Below are 26,763 nucleotides of genomic sequence, written 5' to 3'. Positions count from 1 at the left end.
CGGTTTTGGGAATACACCGTAAATGAGGCAGGCATTGCGCTCAGCTGATCAGGAAAGCCTGAGGATAAACAACTCCACTGACAGCTGTGATGAGCGATTGATGCGGGCAGGGTGAGACAGGCTTACAACAGAGGAAGCCATCTAAAGAGAAATATTTTAGCTGAAAGCTGAAGAGTAAGTTGGAGGGGGTTGGACAAAAAGCAGGCCAGAATGAAAGGTTTAAGACACAAATTCTCAGACACACACTGAACCCAGTCATGAGCAAAAGCCAGACTTGGGAATTGGTGCGAAATGGTTTCTAGAATGATTCGAGGAGGAATCTTTAGGGCTGGCGGTGCCTGGGGTTTCCTCTCTAGCCTGTCTGGGCCTCACTTTGGCTGGCACGGGGTGGGAGGCAAGGCGTTTGCTGAGGAATTCTGCTGCAGCCGGCCCCCGCGGGTGGGCTGCTGGGACAGAAAAGCATCTGTTTGGCAGGGTCACATCCTGAGCTGCGCAGGTGTCACTCGCCCGCACAGCTGCTAGGAAGCTGGGCTTTTATGCTTAAGCTGTGCGTCCTGACTTCACCAGCAGCAGCTCTTTGGAGATGGCTCTTTCCTGGCCTGACATTCCTACAGCTCCTACACTTAGGAGGTAGCGGCCTGCCCTACATATCAAGAGGTTACCAATATTAAGTGTGTTTTTGTGTGTATAAGACTGCACTGATAGGTCCTGACCAGAAAGACCGAACAGGTACAGGAAAGCAGAATACTATCAAGGGAAGAAAACTAAGACTCTTGGAGAACGAGAAGGCTAAAGGAATACAGCCATCTGAACACGATAATTTTTCTAAATTTAAAAGTTTATTGTTACATTTTAGCCCATCCAAGTATGACGTCAGAAAGTAAAATTGTACCAAAGGGTCCACAGTGGGAAGCAGGCCACCTTCCCACCCCCGTGTCTAGTGATGTGCTTTGAAGCCAGCTCGTATTGGCTCCACCTGGCTCCAATGTTAAACCATTGTTATCTTGAAATTGGCCATGGTGGGCGTATTTACAGCATAGAAATAATCAGACTCTACAAATAGGGGTTTTTATCCCCAGAGATCTGGTTTACCAACCCACCACTACCTCTGTCCCGAAACCTCAGTTCCCCTCCTCGTCAGCGACCACTGTTACCAATTTCTTTTGTATCTTTCTAGAAATAGCCTACGCACATGTTACACACACACACACACACACACACCTTTTTATTGCAAATATTAGCATACCATACACATCATTCTGCATCTCATTTTCTTCACACCAAACCTTGGAGACTGTTCCACGTTGCCGAATATAGACCTGCCTCAGTCTTTTCAACAGGTGCGCAGTATTCTGTTGAATGGACGTGTCAACCTGTATTTAACCAGTGGCCTACAAATGGGTATTTAGGTTGTTTCAATCCTTTGCTACAGCATATAAAGCCACCGTGAATATTATGTCCACTTCTTGTGCTCAGAATGTTCATTTTAATTTAACAGGTACTTAAGTTGCTGCTCTAGCAAAGGTATTAAACACTGTAGAGTCACACATCAATCCTCCTCTGAAGTTTCCTTGAAGTATTTGACAAAGAGCCCTGAGCTGGGATGGGCCCTTGAGCCCCTCCCATCTTCTCCATTTCACATCTAAAGTATGTTAATCCAGTGGGGGGATAATGTGCACATGCAAAATGTACTCAAAAGCTGAATGTGATAAATGCTATAACAAATTTGTAAATAAAGTATGGGAGCTCAGGGGAGAGAGTAGTTCTGAAGGAAGGATTAGCAACATTTTGCAGAAGATCTGAGCCCCGACTAATGAGAAGTGGGCAGGCACCATGCCTCTCCATGTTGATGTCTCCAGCAGTGCCAAGCACTTTCTAGATTTTTAAGGAGAGCTGGGTAACTGAAAAATCGATTTGTATTAGCCATGAACAAATGTTTCCTGACTGTGGGAGATGCCAGAGAGAAGTCATTGTGAGAAAAGTTGTGAAATAGACCTACCTGCAGAGTTTTTAGAAGGGGATGGATTCCTGTTTGTTTGGAAATTATGCCATTAGAGCCCGTCTTGAGACAATGCATAGGACTAGATGGGCTCTTCAAGTCTCAGCCAATCTAGCGATTTTATCCACCTAAACGCACACACACAATCTAGTCTGTCCCTTGGAGCACAACTGTGGTCTCGATTATAAAAAGTATGGAAACTCAGCCCACCTTACACCAGCCCATCTCAGACTGGTGCTTAATGCACGAGAGACACTCCCCTGTGCTCCCAGTGTCCCTGGGCAGCTCCGAGGCCCACCTTCCCTGCAGTTACTGTACCTGTTGTCATTCAGCAGCTGCCGAGATATCATCAGCTTTGCTCTCTGTCCCCCCCCAACCCCCCAGCGTACCAGTGCGCTTGGATGAAATGCTGGCAGTGCTGTCCTAGTGAGCTAGACATGGCACGTCTCTGCCGCCCTCACGATCCAGTAACCAGAGCTGATGCTCAGCACGAGTCAGCAGTGCTGACCGATCCTCTTGTGAAATCTAGTTCCTTTGACGGTTTCCTAATAAAATTCCAGGAATTGAACTCTCGGCTGCCAAGGACTGCTCTTTCCACGGTGTCCTCACCCCCTATTTTCCAGAAGCCGGAGTTTACCAACTGCGGCTGTGTGTAGGTGACCAAAAAAAAAAAAAGGAAAAGGAAAATTGTGTAAATGTCTTCTCATGTCTGAAGTCTACATATACTTAATAACCCACCTTAGGTCAGACACAAAAGCACAGATAAGCTAGTCAGGACCCACGGTCTCACCTTTAACAACTCAGAGAGAGGTCGGCAAAACGGCAGGGATTTTTATATTATCTGGCATGTCAAAATTGGGGAGTTCCATTTCAATAAGTATTTTGGTGAATAAAGAGCTACCATGTCTAATTTTTGGAGGATTAGAATGCATGCAAATATTTCATTCTAAAGCTCTGTGCAATACAACGTAAAAGTGAATGATTCAGCAGGCACTTTTGGATTGGGCAAGACCACGGGCCCACTGTTAAGAGTCGGAATGTTCAAACCTCCTTGCTCTAAGTTTGGGGCCAAGACCAGGGGCACTTGGAGGCTGGTTAGAAATGCAGAATCTCAGCCCCACCCCAGACCTACTGAGTCGGAATCTGCAGTTTAATAAGATCAGCACTTAATTCATGTGCACTTGAAAGTTTGAGAAACGCTTGAGAAAAGAAGATCTGCAGTTGATAGTCAGTTGCATTTGAACCAACTTTTTAAATCAGATCACGCTTTCCCAGTAACACTAGACTTGAGAGATTGAAAAAACCCTCCACTAACATTTCCCCATCATCACTGTTCATTGGAGGTAGCCAAAGTGGCTCTGCCCTCCATCTGGGTATATCCCCCATCACCCAGCCTTGTCCTTTGCTGTCCCTCTCCCCCATGGCCCCTCTCTCCCCTGTGGCACCCACTGCCAGCCACAGGTTCCAAAAGCTACATGTCCCTGGTCCTGCTGGGTAACTTAAGGTGTCTCTTGGCACTGCCTTCTCTTACCTGCAGCCCAGGGCTGCTGCTTTCATGCATCTGACCCAGTTGGTGCCACATCACTTAAGTCTTCTCTCTCGTTCCTTCAATACCTCCATCAAACCTACTGAGTTTTCTCCCACCATCTCTGGAGCAACCTCTCTATGACTTCCAGTGACAGCTAGCTGACTTAGTAAACCAAACTGTCCCAGGGGGAGGGGATTGTGGCCCTTCGGTGCCTACTCTTTTCTCCTCCAAAACATGCACTTTACAATGATTTTCTAGGGCTATAGCTTCATCATTGTTATCTTTGCCAATTTCCTAATGGCAAAGAGAGAGCAAAGTGCCTTCCAGATAAACAGCTATAATAGGCAAAGGTCCAGAGGCTGGAAGAAGATGGTTATCTTTGAGGAACTGAAAGACTAGTATGGCTGAAGGAAAGGGAAAATTACCATATCATGAGAAACAGATGGACTAGAGAAAGGTTTAGAGCTGATTCTCAGACTCAAGTGTGCTTGAGAATCACCTGGGGACGTTGTTAAAACACAGACTTTCCAGATCCCACCTTGAGGTTCAGTGCTGAGAGGGCTGGTGGGTCCAGGAGTCTGCATTTTCCACCAATACTCTCAGAGATTCTGGGACTCACAGGCCACCCCTGGAGAAGCGCTAGTGCAACCCAGCTGTTCTCACCTCTGGCTGCACAATGGAATCATCTCAGGAGATTTACAAGAAGCTGGTGTCTATGCCCCGCCCTCTGATGTTTTGATATAATTGATCTGATGTGTGGCCAGGGCAGCTGGAGATTTAAAAGATGTGCAGGTGACTCTAATTACCAGTCAAGTTTGAGAACCAATGGGATACAGCCTGGGGTGCTCTTCAAAGGGGCGGCCTGGCTGCAGCATCTTAAAAAGCGGATAGGGCTTCCCTGGTGGTGCAGTGGTTGAGAGTCCGCCTGACGATGCAGGGGACACGGGTTCGTGCCCTGATCTGGGAAGATCCCACATGCCGCGGAGCGGCTGGGCCCGTGAGCCATGGCCGTTGAGCCTGCGCGTCCGGAGCCTGTGCTCCGCAACGGGAGAGGCCACAACAGTGAGAGGCCCACGTACCGCAAAAAAAAAAAAAAGCGGATAGACGCATAAGAGGGAGTAATGGTTAGAAACGGGGAATGAAGGGATGGAAGTGTTTCAAGGACAAACCCTGCTTTCTTCACAATTGAACCATCCAGCCGACGAGCATTTGCCTCTCTGGGTGTCTAGTAACCTTCCTGGTGCCACGACTCCCAGGCTCAGTATTTGTAGCCAAAGCGAGGGCATGAGAACCTGAGATGGAGTTCTCTGCCTTCGGGCCTCAAATCCCCCTCTACAATGACTCCCAAGATGGCATCATCTTTCCTCCCCCCTCAGAAACACAGGGGGCCGGATACGCCAACCTTTTGTGCAAATTCTAAAACTGCTTCGCTCTGCATGAATAAACATGAGAGAGAGTGTGTGGAGGAAAACACATTTATCAATTATGTGTCCTCCGAACCTCCCAAGATTATGCAGCTTTAATGGCTGAAAGACTCTGAAAGGAAAACTTGAAAATTGAGCTGCACCTAAACTCATGACAAAATGCCATGAAATTGACTGACTCTCTCAGCGCTTACCTAACAGTAAGCCTGAGCTGCATATCCAAGTCCCGGCCCGTCCAGATCACGGTGGCGTTGCCCTTATCCTCAGCCCGCTCCAATTGAGAGAAGGCAAAGCAGCCACTATTCACAGGGGAGGTTATCCTTTTAGGCACCGTCTTAATAAAAGCAGAGGGTTATGGCTCTTGAAGAAACACTTGCCATATTATTTTTGCCACCTAATGTTACAAATTGACTGGAGAGCAAATGTACAAATTAGCTGGTCCCTAGGGGACATGATTCAGTGAGATCGATCCCCCAGGACTAGATTGGCTTCTGGGGCAGTGACTCATCCCCTAACTCTTTGGGAGCAGCCGAAGAAGAAGAGGACAGCTGTCACCAAGGTTCACCTGACCTGGGTAAGGCTCCGGGAAGAGAACACATTGGCCCTTCTCAGCTCCCTTCCTGGTTTATCTTTTTTTTAATGAATGGGACATACTAAACACCTGGTTTTTTTTTTTTTTTTTTTTTGGTACGCGGGCCTCTCACTGTTGTGGCCCCTCCCGTTGCGGAGCACAGGCTCCGGACGTGCAGGCTCAGCAGCCATGTTTCACGGGCCCAGCAGCTCCGCGGCATGTGGGTTCTTCCCGGACCGGGGCAGGAACCCGTGTGCCCTCCATCGGCAGGCGGACTCTCAACCACTGCGCCACCAAGGAAGCCCTAAACACCTGTTTTGCCAGTCACTTTCAGCTGCTATCCCATTGAATTCCCACAACAGCCCTCAGAGGTAGGTTATCATTAACCTCATTTTTCTGCGGGGGAAACTGCACCTCCGAGAAGCTAAGAGATTTGCCTGTGAGCCAGGGTGGAGTCCATCTGATCAAGCTGTTGTGTTCTTCTCTCTCTCTCTTCATGCAATAAATTTAACTTAAGAGTTCAGTTTGAGGAATTTTGCCTGTACACAGTGTAAATACCACCACAATCAAAACAGAGAATTTTCCCACCACTCCAAAAACTTCTCCTGTACCTCTTTGTAGGTTAATCCCTTCCTCCCCAGCCTCAGGCCCTGGCAACAGCTAACCTATTTTCTGTATCTGTAATTTTGCCTTTTATTGTGTCATATAGATGTCCGGAGTATATAAATACCTCTACAAATCAGTAATAAGACAAACCATCTGATTAAAAATCAGGCAAACAGTTGGAACTCACATACACACACATATACTTATCGCCAATGAGCACAAAAAAGGTTCTCAACATTATTAGCCATCTCAGAAATTTAAATGAAAGCCAAATTAGACACCACCATACACTTACTAGAATGGCTGAAATGAAAAAGACGGCGTCAGGTAACAAGGATGTGGACCAACTAGAACTCTAATATATTGTTGGTGGGCGTATAAAATGATACAACTACCTAGAAAAAAGGCACAGGAGTTGCTTATAAAACTAAATATCTTTATGACCTAGCAATTCCATTCCTAGATATCTACCCAAGAGAAACAAAAATGTTTGTCCATCAAAAAAGCCTTGTGAGGCTTCCCTGGTGGCGCAGTGGTTGAGAGTCCACCTGCCGATGCAGGGGACGCGGGTTCGTGCCCCGGTCCAGGAGGCTCCCACGTGCCGCGGAGCGGCAGGGCCCGTGAGCCATGGCCACTGGGCCTGCGCGTCCGGAGCCTGTGCTCCGCAACGGGAGAGGCCACAACAGTGAGAGGCCCGCGTATTGCCAAAAAAAAAAAAAAAAAAAGTTCACTTTGGTTAGTTTTTCCCCCTCTTCACTTCAGTGTGGTTATGTTATTTATTTGAAACAAAATTACATTCATTTGGTTTGGTTTGTATTCATTTTATTTACTTGACTGGTTGTTTTGAGTATGTGAAAAATTAACACGGTTCTAAAATACAGAGGTATTCAAAGAGTTTTACTCGCAGAAATGTCCCTCCCCCCATCTCTTCTACCTGGTTCGTATTCCCTCTTCTACCCACTTCTTATTCCCACTGTTTTTCACTCACCTGCTGGAGGTAACCCAACTCATTGATTTCTGGTCTATCCTGCCTGTGCTTCTTTCTCCACAAATGAGCAGAAACGCATGTATTTTCTTTTTTCTCCTTCTTTCTTATATAAAATGTATTGGGTTGGCCAGAAAACTCGTTCGGGTTTTTCCATAAGATGTTATGGAATGGAAAAACATGAACAAGCTTTCTGGCCAGCCCAGTCGTTTCAGTGGCGGTCACCTCGATCCATTAAATATGTTTCAATACCTTTGAATCCCAGAGAGAGCTCTGAACTCTCAATCCTTTCCTTCTCAGAAGTCCACTGAAGGGAGGATGATTTATTTTGCAAATTTGCCTGCCCTGACCTCAAGGGCATTCAAATGCACTTACCAGTGGGAATGTAGGAAGGGGACCAGGGTCCTTCCACTTACAGAGGTTAGATGTGGCCTCACACCAGACAAAATGTTAGATGGTGCTACCTTCAGAATGACGTACGGTAGGCTTTGATTCAGACTGTTATGGTGTTATGGCTGTTATGGTGACCTTCCCTAAATAAACATGATTCACAACTACCTGATTCTTTTACTTCTCAGAAGAGCTCCCCACACATAGCATTCTTATTCTTTTACGGGTGGAGCCATCATTCCACATGGACGAGGAAACTCTCTTTGAATGGAGATCCTATAATCCTCCATATAAGCTCTCCTTCTCAGCCATAAATTTGAAAAACTCACCTTTTATGTCTTCATGTAAGTTGAAAGTGTTGAAAAAGAGAAAAGCAACGGAAGACCTAATGAGTTAGTACTCCACAGGAGACCTCCCTCAGCATGGGCTGAGACCCGTGGGTCAATACTCTATGGTAATGGTTCTTCAACAAACAAGACACGTTTCCACTGTATTACTATCCTTTTATTCTTGGCCTCATCTTCCCTGAAGAGTTAAATATTTTCTAGATAGTCTACAATGAGAATAACAGCTCTCATCATACTTTCTTTTTGAGGGTGGGAATGGAAGCGAAGTCGAATGAGCACAGAAACGACAGGGAACGTGCCATTATATTTTAACCAGTGTGCAAAGAAGGCTCTTAAGTAATCAGCTATCTGGACCCTTCTCTTCAGAGAGTTTTGTTTGATAGCAAATCGCTGTGGGGATGAAGCTTGATAGCTTTGGAGTCCTTGTGGCCACCATCCTGTTCTGTGAGCAGCATGCCTTCGCATTTCAGAGGTAACCCGCTAGAATCCTAGATGGTGGTGGGTCGTTTCCCCCACTTGTTTGCCCCTCATGGAATCCAATCAGTGCATTGGACTGGGGAGCAGAACATTCAAGTCTGAAGGTCAGCTCTTTCTGAAACTTTCCATGTTGCCCTTCCAAATTGTAGATGTCAGTATAATAAGGATCTCACTAGATCTAGGGTCTTTTTTTCTTTTCTGGCTCTAGTTTTATTACTGAGAAAATTCTGGATGATATGTATATTCAGTAGCTATGAAAATTAAAGAAATAGACTCTTGATTTTTTAAACTATGTAATTATTTACACCTTAACACTTCACATGATTTATGTTTTTCTTGTCTTCACACGTACTATGCATTGTCTATGGATAATTTACTTTTTTCTTGTACATAGAACATGGGAGGGAGAAGAGGATAAAGGTATCAGAGAGGAGGTTTGGGTTGTGCATGGGTGTTCAGCATGGAGTAGGAAAGGAAGAATGGTTGTGTTATAAAGAACACACACATGAACATATCTAGTTCTTATTTTGCTTGGTAGGGTGAATCCCTTAGGATTTTCTACTATAAACCACTTGACAGAACAGAAACTCATGCCCTAGCATATATAAAACATGGTGTAAATAGTTTTGAGGCTATATGTATTATTGTAATTCATTAGTCAACTTTTAGGCTTTTCAAAATTGATGTTGTTTCCTTTGGAATTATCTTTTTTTCCTGTTGTTTTTTTCTATGATCCTTTTCTCCTCCAGTTGTCTCTGAGATGTATTCCTCTCCTCAGTGAATGGCAAAGAGGGAAGGGACATACCAGGGGCAGGGGAAATTCTGCCAAAGAAACTGAGTCATAAAGAGCCATAGGACAGCATTTAGGAAAATAGAGTTTGGGAATTTCCTGACGGTCCAGTAGTTAGGACTTGGCACTTTCACTGCTGAGGGCCTGAGTTCAATCCCCAGTTGGGGAACTAAGATCCCGCAAGCTGCACAGCGCGGCCACAAAAAAAAGTTTGACTTGTGAGTTGGAAGCTGTGTTTGCCCATCATTACTAAACTAAGAAGAGTTGGTTGATTCTTTTTTGTTGAATATAATCGCCAAGTATCAAGTAACAAATTTCATCACCAAATGATTGTTACTGAAATTGACACGGGAGACATATTGCTAGGAGAATTGGTGACTTATGTCTCTATGTATTGTCAATAAATCAGATGGCTATGATTTCTAAGGTTCTTGCTAGTTCTAATATCCAATTACTTGGCAGTTGGCTTTAATTAAGGGTAAAGGAGAGGGAAGGAGAAAAACTGCTCTCAACATGTCCAACCTGGGCACTGTAGGCAATGGTAGTGTCGTTGCCAGAGAGGGAAAGGGGAGGAAGTGAGTGACTATTCAGCATCTGTGTTGTCCCAGGCACTGGGATAGGCACTTATAAATGTTAACCTGTTAAGTGCCCACAATCCTCCAGTCTTTCTTACTGACACTTTACAGAGGAGGAAAATATGCCTCAGGAAGAATAACACTGGCTCCAAGTCAAACAACAAATGTTGAGTTTGTATTCAACCCCATTTTCACCTCATTTCTACTCTTTTCACTGCACAGCATTGCCTCTAAAAATTATAGAAATTAGGAAGACAGCCAATTTGAAGGGAGGTCAGATTTAGTCACAGTGAATTGGCAGAGACAGGCAGTCTGGAAGGTAGCCTGGAAGAGAGGCCGGGGTTGCAAGTCCGGTCTCAAGGTCCTCACTACGGCAGGTCTAAAGGTGGCCTCAGCGGCAGCCTGGCACGAGCATCATAACAGCTGGCTGTGTCAGAGGTTAGCAGGCTCACCTACAGACCACCATCTGCATCATATAGTAAACTAAACTCCTTGATAAGACAACCACTAGCAAGATCTACCAAAGCTTGACCATGTTGCTGCAAAACGAATAAGCTTATAATAGTTCAGTGGAACTACACGTTAGGCAAATAAAGGAAATACACAGAAAGAAAATAGTAAGAAATGAATGAGAAAAAGTCCCTCACGCACGGCTCTTCTTACTATTTTTTGCTTCAGCATATACTTTGAAGTCTGATTGATACCTATGCTTGAAGAGAGGGGTGAGACTATGACTATATTTTAATCAAATAATATCATGTTGAAAATATTTAATACTTTGTACCTATCGTAATGGTCCCCATGTACTGGGGAAGGGGAACTGCAGCTCTGTGGGCAGATGCATATCTGATTCCTGGGTCCCATTCCTCCACTAGAAATAAAATCACAAACTCTCTTTCTGTGAGTAAAAAAAAATATATATATATATATATATATTTTTTTTTACCAAATGTTTCTGAGCATTGCTTTTCCACGACTTGCCTATTACCAAAGCTAAAAGAAAACTCTAATTTTATTCAGGGTGACAGACTTTGATGAATTATTTCTGGGGGTAAAAAATATAACCCCTCCTAAAAAGAGTTAAGGGTCTGACTTTTTTTTAAAGCTGCTCTTTGTTATTGTTTCCTTGTCATGATCATTTTCCTAATAGCACTTTGTGTTCAGACAATCAATGGCGGATCTGCAGTTGCATTTTGATAAATCTCATCAGTAAAAGGTTCTGGAATGAAAACAAAAAAAGTTTTAAAGGCATAAATACCATTTGTCAAAGAGAAAGACAGCCAAAAAAAAAAAAGTCTCCATGTTCACTTGATTTTAAAGGCTAAACACTATAAAGCGTAAAAAAATACTAGCAAGAATCTTGTAAACAGTCATTAATTGCATTGTGCTCTGATTACCCAAGTGTGGCCAGTCAGCTGAGGCTATTTATTTGGAAAGAAGATGAAATAGGATGAAAAGAAGGAAAAGGAGCTGGAGGAGAGTGGAGGAGGCTTTTGAATTATTAATAGACCACAGGAAGAGCTCCTTTTGTTGACTCCATATACTGTCTGCCACCTGGAGACCAGCTTGTTCTCTTTGACTTAGCTCCTACTGATATATTACTTTCATCTTAGAGAACAGGGCACTAGTGGCTTTAAAACGCTGTAATGCATAAAACAAAACTGCAGCCTTGGGCTATATTCCATTGTTCAGAGCCATCTCACCAGCTTTTTAAATTCAAAAATCATCTTTCAGAGCTATGGCGAGTGTGACTCATCCCTGTAAACCACAGCAGGGAACAGACCTTGAGGACCATAATCATATCCTTAGAGGGGAAGCAGCAGAGGAAATGTTGCCTAGGTATTAAAAGCTCAGGAGCTGGAGAGTTGAGTTGAAACCTTAGGTCTGCTACTTATGAGTCATGCAGTCTTGAACAATTTGAGCCCTCCTTGAGCCTCGTTTTACTTTTTGTGTAAAGTGACCTGTTATCTCACTGTGCTTGTATTTTTAACTTTATTTTTGGTGCAAGCTTTTTTTTTTCCTAAATGGTTATTGGTTACATCTGTAACTGTATCCCTTCAGAGTCCTCATCAAAACACATCTTTACAAAACAGAAATAGATACAGATACAGAAAACAAACTTATGGTGGGGGGGGAAGGGGGGAGGGATAAATTGGTAAATTGGGATTGCCATATACACGCTACTATATATAAAATAGATAACTAATAAGGACCTACTGTATAGCACAAGGAAGTCTACTCAATACTCTGTAATGACCTATATGGAAAAAGAATCTAAAAAAGAGTGGATATATGTATATATATAACTGATTCACTTTGCTGTACACCTGAAACTAACACAACATTGTAAATCAACTTCACCCCAATAAAAAGTAAAACAAACAAACAAAAATACCCCACACCTTTATTTTTCATCTCCCATTGCCCCAGTATATTCTATGTGACAGAGTAATCTTTCCCCGCCCTTGCATGGAAAGTTAGAAAATTCTATGGCTTTTTAGCCCACTCTTAAGTAATTGGTAGTCCTTGAGTCATGTTGAAATGCAAACCTCAATTCAGACACTAGAATGTCTACTCCAACCAAGGCATTATTCAAATATCTCAATCTTTGTAGGAAAACAACTCCTCACCCCTCTCCACACACACACACACACCTGACTCCTTTTCTCATTAGTCCTTTTCTTGGGTTTTAAGTTCTTAGAGATTTCTGAGATTCCCTTGCTCAGAAATTCTGCAGACCAGGATAGAGGCAGCTGTTTCTAGGTAGCCACTTGTGACTCCATCTTTCATTCTAAGAATTTTGCCTTCACCTCCAGGTTCTTGCTCTCCAGGTTCTTGCTCTCCACCCCTTTAGGTGGCGCTATTGGACGGCATCTGAGCCATAACGAATACATAACATGAAGTGCCTTTTCTTCTGATATTAATGGCTAATCTAGTCAACTGGAGGCCAGCCCATGCAGGTTTAGCTTTCTCAGAAGCAAGTCAGGCACCGGTGCTTGTGTCAGTTAAACTTGAGGGAACATGCTTAGACTCACCCATCCTCCCCCCCACTAGGCTGAGTTGAAGGAAGTAACATCCCCAAACTTCATCCCCTTTGGGAGAGTGGGGATTCACAGAATCGCAACAATTTGATGCAAAGAAATATACTCACAAATTCTCCCCCTGTCTCCCCTCTGACCGCTTTTCACATCCTCTCTCTGACTTAAGGGGGCACGGAGCCAGGAAACTTATTTGAAAAAATGGTAAGCCCTACATAAGGTGATCTTGTTACCGAATGAGATGTGAAGCCCCCCCTCTTGGGGCCCCGGCTGAACCGAAGCCCCCCTGGCTGGGTCAGGGAGCTCTTTCCGGCTCAGGTTTGTGCTGCCAATGATGAAACTGTTTGGTGCAAGCAAGACAGGCTTTTACTCAATGGCCAGAGAATGGAGAAGGGGAGCTCGAGCTCTAAAGGCACCTTCTCCCAGAAGGGAGGGCAGTAAGGGAACTTTAAGGGTTAGGAGGCACAGAGGTCATCTGGGCTCGAGGAAGGGGGCGGAGACTTCCAGGGGCAGCCAGGCATGCGCAGTCTTCCATGCTCCTTTGCACACGGCACAAACTGTGCCAGCAGAGTACAAATCCCCTCTTAGGGCGGAGATATAAGCATGGTGATGAAGCAAAGCGCATTCTCTGACACCTCCAGGTTTCATCTACGTAGGTGTGTTCCTGTGGTCAAGTCAGAGCCGGTTCGGGACGGTTGACCGTTGTGTATCTCTCAAAGTACAGCTGCAAAACATCTCTGCCGAACACCAGGTACTTTTGAAACAAACACAGAGATAAATCAAGTTCAGGAAAGCGGTGACCTTTAGCCTATTTTGCCCTCTATCTAGGATCTCGCTGGTTCAGTCTGGTTTTGTTGTGGGCCTTTGCAGCAACCTGTTGATAAAACCCAACTAGCCTGTGTGGTTAAAACCAGTTTCTATGCCTGGGTTTCATAGCCTCTGACTGACCCCATCTCATTATTTGATTCTGTTGTGTTGGCACTTTTGTCAAACTTGAGATAGGAAGAGTCCAGCTCACCACAGTTTGAACTTGGACATATTAATATATTTTATGGTAAATTTATATCCCCATAATTTTACTCCTCCACATTTCCTAATTTACATTTCCTTAATTTTTTTTCTCCTTAAGAGACCCATTTAGATAACACATTTTTTACCTTTACATTTTCTTTCCCCTTCTGTTGACTAACTTTGTTACTTTCTTGTCTTCTAATACATATGAAAAACACCCAAGCATCTTATCTTCTAGTCAACACAAAATTTCCTTTATGCGAAATTGAAATTCAGCCTCTATTTTTTTTAACTTTTTATTTTATATTGGAATATAATTGATTAGCAATGCTGTGTTAGTTTCAGGTGTACAGCAAAGTGATTCAGTTATACATATACACACATCTATTCTTTTTCAAATTCTTTTCCCATTTAGGTTGGTACATAATATTGAGCAGAGCTCCCTGTGCTATACAGCAGGTCCTTGTTGATTATCCTTTTTTTTAAAAATAGATCTTTATTGGAGTATAATTGCTTCACAATACCGTGTTAGTTTCTGTTGCACAACAAAGCGAATCAGCCATATGCATACACTTGTCCCCATATCCCCTCCCTCTTGAGCCTCCCGCCCATCCTCCCTATCCCACCCCTCTAGGTCATCGCAAAGTACCGAGCCCATCTCCCTGTGCTGTGCTGCTGCTTCCCACCAGCCAACTATTTTACATTCCGTAGTGTGTATATGTCGATGCTACTCTCATTGCGCGCCAGCTTTGCCCTCCCACCCCGTGTCCTCAAGTCCATTCTCTATGTCTACCTCTATGCCCTGCCACTAGGTTTATCAGTACCATTTTTTTCTTTTTAGATTCCATATATATGCGTTAGCATATGGTATTTGTTTTTCTCTTTCTGACTTACTTCCCTCTGTATGACAGACTCTAGGTCCATCCACCTCACTACAAATAACTCAATTTCGTTTCTTTTTATGGCTGAGTAATATTCCACTGTATATATGTGCCACATCTTCTTTATCCATTCATCTGTTGATGGACACTTAGGTTGCTTCCATGTCCTGGCTATTGTAAATAGTGCTGCAATGAACATTGTGGTACATGACTCTTTTTGAATTATGGTTTTCTCAGGGTATATGCCCAGTAGTGGGATTGCTGGGTCATATGGTAGTTCTATTTTTAGGTTTTTAAGGAACCTCCATACTGTTCTCCATAGTGGTTGTATCAATTTACATTCCCACCAACAGTGCAGGAGGGTTCCCTTTTCTCCACACCCTTTCCAGCATTTATTGTTTCTAGCTTTTTTGATAATGGCCATTCTGACTGGTGTAGGTGATAACTCATTGTAGTTTTGATTTACATTTCTGTAATAATTAGTGATGTTGAGCATCTTTTCATGTGCCTCTTGGCCATCTGTATGTCTTCCTTGCTGAAATGTCTATTTAGGTCTTCTGCCCAGTTTTTAACTGGGTTGTTTGTTTATTTGATATTGAGCTCCATGAGCTGTTTGTATATTTTGGAGATTAATCCTTTGTCTGTTGTTTCATTTGCAAATACTTTCTCCCATTCTGAGGGCTGTCTTTTTGTCTTGTTTCCTTTGCTGTACAGAAGGTTTTAGATTTAATTAAGTCCCATTTGTTTATTTTTGCTTTTATTTCTGTTACTCTAGGAGGTGGGTCAAAAAAGATCTTGCTGCCCTTTATGTCAAAGAGTGTTATTCCTATGTTTTCCTCTAAAAGTTTTATAGTGTCTGGTCTTACGTTTAAGGCTTTATTTAATCCCTTTGGAGTTTACTTTTGTGTATGGTATTAGGTAGTGTTCTAATTTCATTCTTTTACATGTAGCTGTCCAGTTTTCCCAGCACCACTTATTGAAGAGGCTGTCTTTTCTCCATTGTATGTTCTTGCCTCCTTTGTGGCTGTGGCTAGGACTTCCAAAACTATGTTGAGCAAGAGGGGTGACAGTGGACATCCTTGTCTTGTTCCTGATCCTAGTGGAAATGCTTTCAGTTTTTCACCATTGAGTATGATGCTTGCTGTGGGTTTGTCATCTATGGCCTTATTATGTTGAGGGAGGTTCCCTCTATGCCCACTTTCTGGAGAGTTTTTATCATAAGTGGGTGTTGAATTTTCTCAAAAGCTTTTTCTGCATCTATTGAGGTGATCATATGGTTTTTACTCCTTAATTTGTTAGTGTGCATTGATTTGCGTATATTACGTATATTGAAGAATCCTTGCATCCCTGGGATAAATCCCACTTGATCATGGTGTATGATCCTTTTAATGTGTTGTTGGATTCTGTTTGCTAGTATTTTGTTCAGGATTTTTGCATCTCTGTTCATCAGTGATATTGGTCTATGATTTTCTTTTTTTGTGATATCTTTTTCTGGTTTTGGTATCAGGGTGATGGTGGCTTCATAGAATGAATTTTGGGGTGTTTCTCGCTCAGCAATTTTCTGGAAGAATTTGAGAGCGATCGGTGTTAGCTCTTCTCTAAATGTTTGATAGAATTTGCCTGTGAAGCCATCTGGTCCTGGACTTTTGTTTGTTGGAAAATTTTTAATTATGGTTTCAGTTTTGTTACTTATGTTAGGTCTGTTTATATTCTCTAATTCTTCATGGTTCAGTCTTGGAAAATAGTACCTTTCCAAGAATTTGTCCATTTCTTCCAGGTTGTCCATTTTATTGGCATATAGTTGCTTGTAGTAGTCTCTTAGGATGCTTTGTATTTCTGCAGTGTCTGTTGTGATTTCTCATTTTTCATTTCTAATTTTATTGAGTTACATCCTCTCCCTTTTTTTCTTCATGAGTCTGGCTAAGGGTTTATCAATTTTGTTTATCTTCTCAAAGAAGCAGCTTTTAGTTTTATTGATCTTTGCTATTGTTTTCTTTGTTTCTATTTCATTTATTTCTGCTCTGATCTTTTTTTTTCGGTACGCGGGCCTCTCACTGTTGTGGCCTCTCCCGTTGCGGAGCAACAGGCTCCGGACACGCAGGCTCAGCGGCCATGGCTCATGGGCCCAGCCGCTCTGCGGCATGTGGGATCTTCCCAGACTGGGGCACGCACCCGTGTCCCCTGCATCGGCAGGCGGACTCTCAACCACTGCACCACCAGGGAAGCCCCTGCTCTGATCTTTATGATTTCTTTCCTTCTACTGACTTTGGGTTTTCTTTGTTCTTCTTTCTCTAGTTGTTTCAAGTGTAGGGTAGATTGTTTATTTGAGATTTTTCTTGTTTCTTGAGGTGAGATTGAATTGCTATAAACTTCCCTCTTAGAACTGCTTTTGCTGTGTCCCATAGGTTTTGGGTCATCGTGTTTTCATTGTCATTTGTTTCTATGTATTTGTAAACTTCTTCTTTGATTTCTTCAGTGAACTCTTGGTTATTTAGTAGCACACTGTTTAGCCTCCATGTATTTGTGTTTTATACAGTTTTTCCTGTAATTGATTTCTAACCTCGTAGTGTTGTGGTCAGAAAAGATGCTTGATACAATTTCAATTTTCTTGAATTTTCTGAGGCTTGATTTGTGACCGAAGATGTGATCTATCCTGGAGAATATTCCATGTGTACTTGAGAAGAAAGTGTAATCTTCTGTTTTGGGATGGAATGTCCTATAAATGTCAATTAAATCTATCTGGTCTATTGTGTCATTTAAAGCTTGTGTTTCCTTGTTTATTTTCTGTTTGGATGATCTGTCCACTGGTGTAAGTGGGGTGTTAAAGTCCCCTACTATGATTGTGTTACTGTTGATTTCCCCTTTTATGGCTGTTAGCATTTGCCTTATGTATTGAGTTGCTCCTATGTTGGATGCATATATATTTACCATTGTTGTATCTTCTTCTTGGATTGATCCCTTGATCATTAAGCAGTGTCCTTCCTTGTCTCTTGTAACATTCTTTATTTTAAAGTCTATTTTATCTGATATGATTATTGCTACTCCAGCTTTCTTTTGATTTCCATTTGCATGGAATATCTTTTTCCATCCCCTCACTTTCAGTCTGTATGTGTCCCTAGGTCTGAAGTGGGTCTCTTGTAGACAACATATAGATGGGTCTTGTTTTTGTATCCATTCAACAAGCCTGTGTCTTTTGGTTGGAGCATTTAATCCATTCACGTTTAAGGTAATTATCAATATGTATGTTCCTATTACCATTTTCTTAATTGTTTTGGGTTTGTTTTTGTATGTCCTTATCTTCTCTTGTGTTTCCCACTTAGAGAAGTTCCTTTAGCATTTGTTGTAGAGCTGGTTTGGTGGTGCTGAATTGTCTTAGCTTTTGCTTGTCTGTAAAGCTTTTGATTTCTCCATCGAATCTGAGTGAGATTCTTGCTGGGTCGAGTAATCTTGGTTGTAGGTTCTTCCCTTTCGTCACTTTAAGTATATCATGCCACTCCTTTCTGGCTTGTAGAGTTTCTGCTGAGAAATCAGCTGTTAACGTTATGGGAGTTCCCTAGTATGTTATTTGTCATTTTTCCCTTGCTGCTTTCAATAATTTTTCTTTGTCTTTAGTTTTTGCCAATTTGATTACTATGTGTCTCAGTGTTTCTCCTTGGGTTTATCCTGTATGGGACTCTCTGTGCTTCCTGGACTTGGGTGGTTATTTCCGTTCCCATATTAGGGAAGTTTTCAACTATAATCTCTTCAAATGTTTTCTCGGGTCCTTTCTCTCTCTCTTCTCCTTCTGGGACCCCTATAATACGAATGTTGTTGCATTTAATGTTGTCCCAGAGGTCTCTTAGTCCGTCTTCATTTCTTTTCATTCTTTTTTCTTTATTCTGTTCCACAGCAATGAATTCCACCACTCTGTCCTCCAGGTCACTTATCCGTTCTTCTTCCTCAGTTTTTCTGCTATTGATTCCTTCTAGTGTATTTTTTGTTTCAGTTATTGTATTGTTCATCTCTGTTTGTTTGTTCTTTAATTCTTCTAGGTCTTTGTTAAACATTTCTTGCATCTCCTCGATCTTTGCCTCCATTCTTTTTCTGAGGTCCTGGATCATCTTCCCTATCATTATTCTGAATTCTTTTTCTGGAAGGTTGCCTATCTCCACTTCATTTAGTTGTTTTTCTGGGGTTTTATCTTGTTCCTCCCTCTGGTCCATAGCCCTCTGCTTTTTCATCTTATCTATCTTTCTGTGAATGTGGTTTTTGTTCCACAGGCTGCAGGATTGTAGTTCTTCTTGCTTCTGCTGTCTGCTCTCTCATGGATGAAGCTCTTTTCTCCTGCTTTTAACACTTATAAGTTTCCTTTTTCTTTCTAACTTATTTTTTTACAAAAATGGGATAATATTTCTTACCATTCTCCACTCACTTCTTGCTTCTTTCTCTTAATGCCTCACATAAATCTCCCCCAAGTTAACTATTTTAACTAACTCTTTCTTTATAATGGCTACAAAACATTCTAGAATGTGGAGACATCACCAACATTCAACAATTCTGTTACTGATAAGCGCTCATGTGGTTCCCAGTTATTGTTACTATGAATCATCTTGTGATACATATCCTTGGACATATGTCATTTATCACTAGTTGAATAGTTTACACTTAACTGTACCAGTGATTGGCACCAAATCTCTGAATCTATTGTTTCTGGGAGCTCCTCTTTCTCTTTTTTGATAATCAAGTCTCCATAGGCTTATTTCCAGAGTTTAGAATCTTTTGATCAGGCTTTCCAAAATAAACCATCCTCCACGCTGGCATCAAAATTATTCTTGTAAATCACAAGTCAAATGATGTGACTTTCTTAACTCCTAATTGCCTGCTAGATAAAGGCCAAATTTCTCAGCATGCATTGGAAAACTTCTCTAGGGGAGAACTAACATAAGTTTCCAAACTCACTTCTGTTTGGCTTCCATTCTTCTCTTGCCCTAAATACCTAAATCCTACACTTGGCAAAAATAAACAACTTTCCGTTTCCCCAACAATGCCCTTTTGTCTCCTGCCAGTCTGCCATTACACTGCTTACTTACCCAGTTACCTCTTCCATGAAGCCTTTGCTCATAATGACAAGCAGAAATTATCATAAACTTTTGTGCTTCTGGAGTTCTCAGTACATGATTTTGTTTTATTTTTTAAATAAAATTTTATTTGAAGTATTTTTAGATTTACAGAAAGGTTGCAAAGATATTACAGAGAGTTTCTCTATACCGTGCACCCAGTTTCACCCATTGTTAGCATTTTATATTATCATGGTATATTTATCAAAACTAAGAAACCAACATTGGTACACTACTCTTAACAAAACTGCAGGCTTTCTTATAGATGACACCAGTTTTTCCACGATTCTGTTCCAAGACCCAATCCAGGATACAGTGTTTCGTCATATTACAGATATTCAATTTCTTGAGTGACATTGTTTTACATACATTGTCCAGTGTTTTATTTGTTTCAAGCAGGAGGGTAAACTTGGTCCCTGTTTCTCCATCTTGACTGGAAGCAAAATCTAAGGTTATTTTAAAATCTGTGGTGAGATCCTCTTTTCTTTCAACATTTTGTTTCCTTTTTACAGTTTCCTAGGAGCCCCTCCCAATATAATTTATCTTATTTTCACTTTTTGTTTAAGGTCAAACTCCTGTTTTATTTTTTCCCCCAGTGGCCAGGTTTTATCTGCTCTTCCTAGAACCTCCAGGCAAGTTCAAATTCTGCAAAATACTACTACAACATACGAGGTAACTTCTCCCTCATTTATCTTCTTATTGTTTATATTTTATACAAGTCTGGTGTACCATGTTCTCTCCTATATGTCGTCTGACTTATATACAGCTGGTATAAACCCCTCTCCTTGTACCCTTCTCCTCCTTCCCATAATCACATGATTTTACTGGTTCCCTAAATCAAACTTTCTTCATTTATGCTATTGGCTTTTCAGCAAATTACATGACAGTACCTAGGCATTGAAAGTGTGAACTTACTGGTTCATTCCTGGGTTTCAGCACCAAAAAAAAGGGGGGGGGTACTTACAAAGATGCTACAGTAACAGAAATCCAATAGATCTTTGTTTAAAAAGCAATAATACTTAGCCAAGGTGTAAGCATCAAAAATACAAAGGAAAATTTATTAAAATTTTCATGCCTGGGACTCAACTCCCCAGAAAATAGAAAACTGATACATTACAAAATATCCTGATAGAATATTGATGGCTCCATGGTTGTTGGGTTAGGGCTCTGTGAGAAGCAGAGGTCACAACTATATTAGAGATGTGTGAGACTTGTTATGGGGGCTGCTTGTGAAGGATGAAGAGGAGGGAGCTGGAGGTGGCAGGGAGTACCCCCCAGACCATCAAGCAGCTCTGACATGTGTGCAGAAAGGAGGGTTGTGTGTGGACAACCTCTAGACCACAGGGCAGTCCCAGTGAAGGTTTGCCTGGACCATGATAAGTCCTTAAGCCAAAGACATCTGTAAGAGGAGACCATAATCTAGCAGGAACGGGGCTGCAATAATACACCCGCAGTGCTCTGTCACTGGCTGGCTGCAGCCCTGGAGAAGGCAGGGGGGAATCATGAGGGACAACGGTGGGGAAGGTTAGTGAACTAAGCCCCTCCCAACAGAAGAGCTGCCCAGCGCATCCTCACAGCCACCACACCGTGGACAGACGAACTACTGCCAGAGGAAGCATCTGAGATTCAGGACTTAGATCTGGTTCTGCCACTTCTTGGTGTGTGATTTTAGGCGACTTAGCATCGAGCCTTAATTTCTTCATCTGAACAATGAAAATAATAACACCTGCTTGGTTTATGGCAAAATGTTGTTATAATGATCAAAGGCAATGCGTGTGAAAGTGCTTTAAAAAAGCTCAATAAAATAGAAAAAAAACATGTAAATATTATGTATGGGAAGACATTTCCCAAAGGCAATTAGATTAAAGAAAAGGCATAATAGTGTCAAGGATATGGAATTTTTATTAAAGAAAAGCAACATTTCATCAACTTTCTAGACAAACTTTCATTTCTCTTTAAACATGTGACATACACATCCAGTTCTACAGTTGGGCCATAAATATATTCATTCATGAATTCATTCATTAGTTCATTGCCTTGCCAAATATTTATTGAGTACCTAGTAAGTTCCAGGCCCTCTTTAGCTACTGGGGTTACAGAAAAGAATAAAACTAGCCCCCTGTAAAATAAATGCTTACATTACCACATGTGTAAATGGGGACCAGTCACCAGGAATGTCTTTTTTATTTCCCTTATAAAAACCCTTTTATGGCTTTAGCTACAGACGAGAATGGTGTGAAAAACTGTCTTTGTTTTTATCAATTTTCCCCCTTGAAACTGCAGATTGTCCTCTGGCAGCCAGTGACAGCTGAATTTATCACGAAGAGCAAAGAAGTCCATTTTTTTGTGAATGCGTCTGATGTAAGCAACGTGAAAGCCCATTTAAATGAGAGCAGAATTCCGTTCAGGTAGAGGCATGATTCCATATTTACTGAGCAGCTATTCTAAGCACCTATGATGCATTTTACTAGTGGATGGTGTCGTTGCTTCCTGGAAAAAATATTTACATTAAACATGGCAACATGGAAATCTCTGGAACGGATTGGTGATGAAGCCCAAGGGGCTAGCTCTGTGACCCTGGACAAGTGGTTTACCTCTCATGACCTTGGTCCCTTATCTGCAAAGCACTGTGAGACTCAACGATCTGAGGAGGCTCTTACCATTCCTCCCAGTTGCTTCCTTCTTATAGTTCCTCCACCCTGTGCCTGGACTCGGGGAGCAAAACTGTCATTCACTTTAGTAGGCTTTGTGGTGTCTCTTGAAAAAGCAGCTACTGAAGGAGATTTTGCTTCCTTCACAAGGTCAGTGAACATTCTGGAATGTCTGGCCCTAAACTAAAATTTGCATTAGGTATGATTTCTGTTCAGAGTCCATGCCTTCTTCCTTTTGGAGTCTCCTGTCCACATCTCCTTTCTGTATCCATTGCCCAAGCGCCAGTGTCCCTCTGCTGCCCTGTCACTTCCTGGAGGCCGTGCTTTCTTCTGTGTATCAATGGGCAACCTTTGGATAATACACTATGATTATTATTAATAATATGTTATTGGTGTTTTCTGCCTTCCTGGAAAGGTGCTGAGCCTTTCTATACATTGTATCATTTAATCCTTATTTAATCCTGTGAGGTAAATACTATCCTCATTGTGTGTATGAAAAAAAATTTTCAAAGGAATTTCTCAAGGTCAGCTAGCTGGAACGTGGCAGAGCTAGGAGTCATACTCAGACCTTTCTGATGTCAAAGGCTTGGCTTTTACCCCCTGACCTAAGTAAAAGTAAAGAAAGCTTTATTAGAATGACAGCTAACTTTCAATTGTTCATCCCAGGTAACAGAATGGCTTCAGGCTGTCTTAATTAAGATGTTTGTGCCTAGTTAACTGTGTGATCCTTTGCAAGAGAAATTAAATGAGATCACCTTTCTGTACCTTCCCTGTTCCTGTGCTCTTATTTCTCTAGAGATTTGACCAACTTTGGCCATGCAGAACCTATACATGCTTATATATACCTATACATGCATCTGGTGTAGGTCAGTGACTCACAGGGAAAAATAAAAAGAGAAGGCTTTCTGCTTCTCCTCGGTCCTTAACTGAAAACAGAATAATACATTGTTCCTCTGGATTGAAGAACATTGTCCATTAACCTGTATGTTCACATAAAACACACTAATGAGTCACAGTCAAGAAATGTTCATAATGTTGGAGAAGGGGTGAGATTTTGGAGGCCCTGAAAACATACCCCATAGGAGCCACTATCCCTCCAATGCCCATGAGGCTCTACCCAGAGGGCTTGTGTATTTCAGCTCATCATAATGTTAGCTGGCGGTGTTTTCACCTTGGGCTTGTTAGATTTCTTAGTGACTTTTCCCCCTTGCTCACCTGTTGTGCCTGCAATGGGCCATGCAGGAAAATCAGAGCCCTCTTTGGCAACCAGCTCATGCCCTGTTTCATAACCCAGGGTCTTGTTGGAAAATGTGGAAGATCTTATCCGGCAGCAGACTTCCAATGACAGCATCAGCCCCCGGGCCTCCTCCTCCTACTATGAACAGTATCACTCACTAAATGAGGTAAGCTGTCACGTTTCTCTCGAAAATTCCTATTTTCGTTTAACGAGCTTTGCCGTTTCAGCCATGGGAAATTATTAGAGAATCAAAATTAGTGGAAGAGGGTGAAAAAAAAAATCACAATGAGGTTGATTATACAGAAGTAATTCATCCTTTTGTAGATATCTTCCCTGGGAAGATTGCGTCGTATTTTGGAAATTGCCTCTAAGCAGCCTGTTTGTCCATAGCTAAGAGTATCTCTGTTAGGAGTAACACTGCATTCTAAGGAACAACAGGAAATTAAAAATAGGGCCTTTTTATTGAAACTGCCACAGAAAAATTAACAGTCCAATTAATCATGTCTCCTTAGACCATTATCCTAATTGTGCTCTTACGGAATGGTCGCCGTATTATCTCGCTGAATTAAAGAAATTTATTCACTTATATTTAGTTCACAATAAAGTGTTTAAGTGCATTTTACTCCTCTCAGAAAGAACCTATTTAAGTAATAATAGTAATAATAATAATGTTGATAATGCCTGTGTTTTAATATTTAAGAAACTGGTTTCTTTTCCTATTAGTACTTATAGGTTCCGATTTTTCTAGAGGGAACCTAAGCAAGATATCAGTGTTCAATTGGCCTCAGTAAGCTTTCACATCATACTCTAAGAGCCATTTCCCCATATTTGTTAGTTGAACCCCTTGGAGCACTTTCTTTTCAATATAATATACTCCAAGTAGTACAAATCCCTTGATACCTTCTATTCTTTCATAGGAGTATGCTGCTATATTCCTTAATACAAGTATTTTTTATCGTCTTTGGCTAGGTGCCCAGAAACTGTTAAGAACCATATCCATATTTTTAAGACATCTAAGGCTTAAGTAATAAGAAAGTTTTCTATTGAATCTTCAAAAGCATCTGTTCTTTTCCAGTTAGTTAAACCAGAACTCAGTGTGCTTCTAGAATCGATGTACCTGGCTGGTTGACGGGGATCTTAAAATTGCAACCCTCTCTTTTCTCTCTCCTACCTTGCCTCTGTCTATTCCACCTAGACCACCTCCCTCCAGCCTCCTACATCAGCCCTGCATCAGCAAACTTGAGGTCCAGAGTGGAGAGGCTGGGTAGGCACAATTTGCAAATGGAGAACCTAACTATGTCAATGCTGTGTTGGGTTTGGTGGGAAGAGTGGAATGCCTTATACAGAGGTATTTAAAAACATTTTTCTGGGAATTCCCTGGCAGTCCAGTGGTTAGGACTCTGTGCTTTCACTGCCGAGGACCCACATTCAATCCCTGGTTGCAGAACTAAGATCCTACAAGCCGCATGGTGTAGCCTAAATAAATAAATAAAGGATATGAACATTTAAAAAAAATTTTTTTTCTGGTATATTTTAAATACTTTGTTCAAATAAATAAAGGATATGAACATTTAAAAAAAATTTTTTTTCTGGTATATTTTAAATACCTTGTTCAAAGGGCTTATTTTTTTCTTACCCTCACCCCAGGAAAGAGTTGGAAAGACACGGGAGGAAAAAAGTATTAGTTTGCCATACACTGTATTAGTCGGTCATAACAAAGTGACATATACTGAGTGGCTTAAACAACAGAGTTTACTCTCTCACAGTTCTGGAGGCTGGAAGTCCAAGGTCAAGGTGTCAGCAGGGCTGGTTTCTTCTGAGGCCTCTCTCCTTGACCTGCAGATGGCTACCTCCTTGCTGTGTCCTCACACGGCCATTTCTCTGTGTGTGCACATCCCTGGCGGCTCTCTGTCCGTGCTAATCTCCACTTCTTATAAGAACACCAGTCAGGTTGGATTAGGGTCCATATCAACAGCCTCATTTCAACTTAATTACCTCTTTAAAGGCCCTATCTCCAAATGCAGTTACATTCTAAGGTACTGGAGGTTAAGGCTTCAACATATGAATTTGAGGGGGGACACAATTCATTTCATTACAGTGACGTTCCAGAAAACAGTTTGGACCTCTCCTCGCTCCCACGCCCAATCCTTTCTAAGAGGTTTGTAGGAACCATGGCAATCTTGCTCCCCGGAAATTCTGCCAAGTCCTTTCTTCCCCTTCAACACTGATCTCTCCTTCAGTCCTCACCACATGTTCACTTGAGGGGCAAGAGGGGTTTCTTTTGTCATTGACTCTCACTAGGAAATTTTCAGTAATCCCCTGCAGGGGAAAAAAGCAAATGACTGAAAAACATCACTTAAAACAAATGGCAAAAGAAGAGAGTTATTCAAAGGATGTGACCATCATTACCGCAGATTGTGAAATGAATAAAGTTTTCCATAAAGCTGCCTTTATATAACACAGCCTCCCTGTTGGAGGAAATCTACTGAACCATCAATGCTGTAACACAAAATAGTTTGATGTAGTAGTTCTCTCAGGTGTATGCATGCCTTAGAGGAGTAACACAGTAAACAGAGGCCCAATGAGGAAATCCTGATAGTTAAATTTCCGGCACCTCAGACACTGACAGCACTGGTACTTGGCAGCAGGTAGGCCTTCCAGGAGCATCTGAACTCTTGGCACAAGGCAACCACTCCCACATACCACTCACCCTAGTTATGTTCCTCTAAGAGGATCCAAGGGCAAACAGTGCTCGCATTCCCATCAGCTAGGATTGCTATTTGAAATTACCTCTAGAAAAGTTCCCAGAGATAAGGCCATTGGGTTGGTCATTCCCACTGCAGAAGGTGTAAAAGTTTAAAAATCGCCCCTGAGAAGTTAGTCTACATTAAACGTGGCCAGGCTCCATCATTCAATGCCTGCTTTCAGGTGGGCACTAGCCTAAAATCAGACCCAGACATATTTGTTTTTTCTTTCTATTATAACCTTGACAGAATCACAAACCACTAGACTTCCACCCGGGAGAGAGGTCCAGAATCAAACTCCTTCCCTGGGTAGAAGAGAAATTTTTCTTCTCCGGATTGTTTTCCCCTTTGCTTCTCATCCTTTCACAGATTTTGTTGTGAGTGCACAGGTCTTCAGTAAGAAATAACGGCAC

At 41.9% G+C, this 26,763-nt stretch overlaps 1 protein-coding gene across 1 annotated transcript in view; it reads left to right on the top strand.

Moving 5' to 3' along the window:
• Window positions 1-26: 26 nt before the first annotated feature.
• CPB2 (carboxypeptidase B2) overlaps window positions 27-26,763 on the top strand; it is a 48,901-nt gene continuing 22,164 nt past the window's right edge. Inside the window, exons 1-4 of the mRNA XM_022574861.3 lie at window positions 27-8,322; window positions 20,315-20,390; window positions 22,002-22,126; window positions 23,664-23,772. Coding sequence (XP_022430569.1) covers window positions 8,249-8,322; window positions 20,315-20,390; window positions 22,002-22,126; window positions 23,664-23,772 — 384 coding nt within the window. The 5' untranslated portion in view covers window positions 27-8,248. The remainder of the gene's footprint in view (window positions 8,323-20,314; window positions 20,391-22,001; window positions 22,127-23,663; window positions 23,773-26,763) is intronic.

The sequence above is a fragment of the Delphinapterus leucas genome, chromosome 18 (genome assembly GCF_059928025.1).
Source record: "Delphinapterus leucas isolate spDelLeu-1000000601 "Yukka" chromosome 18, BTC_Dleu_Yukka2, whole genome shotgun sequence".
Lineage (NCBI taxonomy): Eukaryota > Metazoa > Chordata > Mammalia > Artiodactyla > Monodontidae > Delphinapterus > Delphinapterus leucas.
Note: the sequence above shows the minus strand (reverse complement) of the source record. Positions and strands in the feature narration are given on the sequence as shown.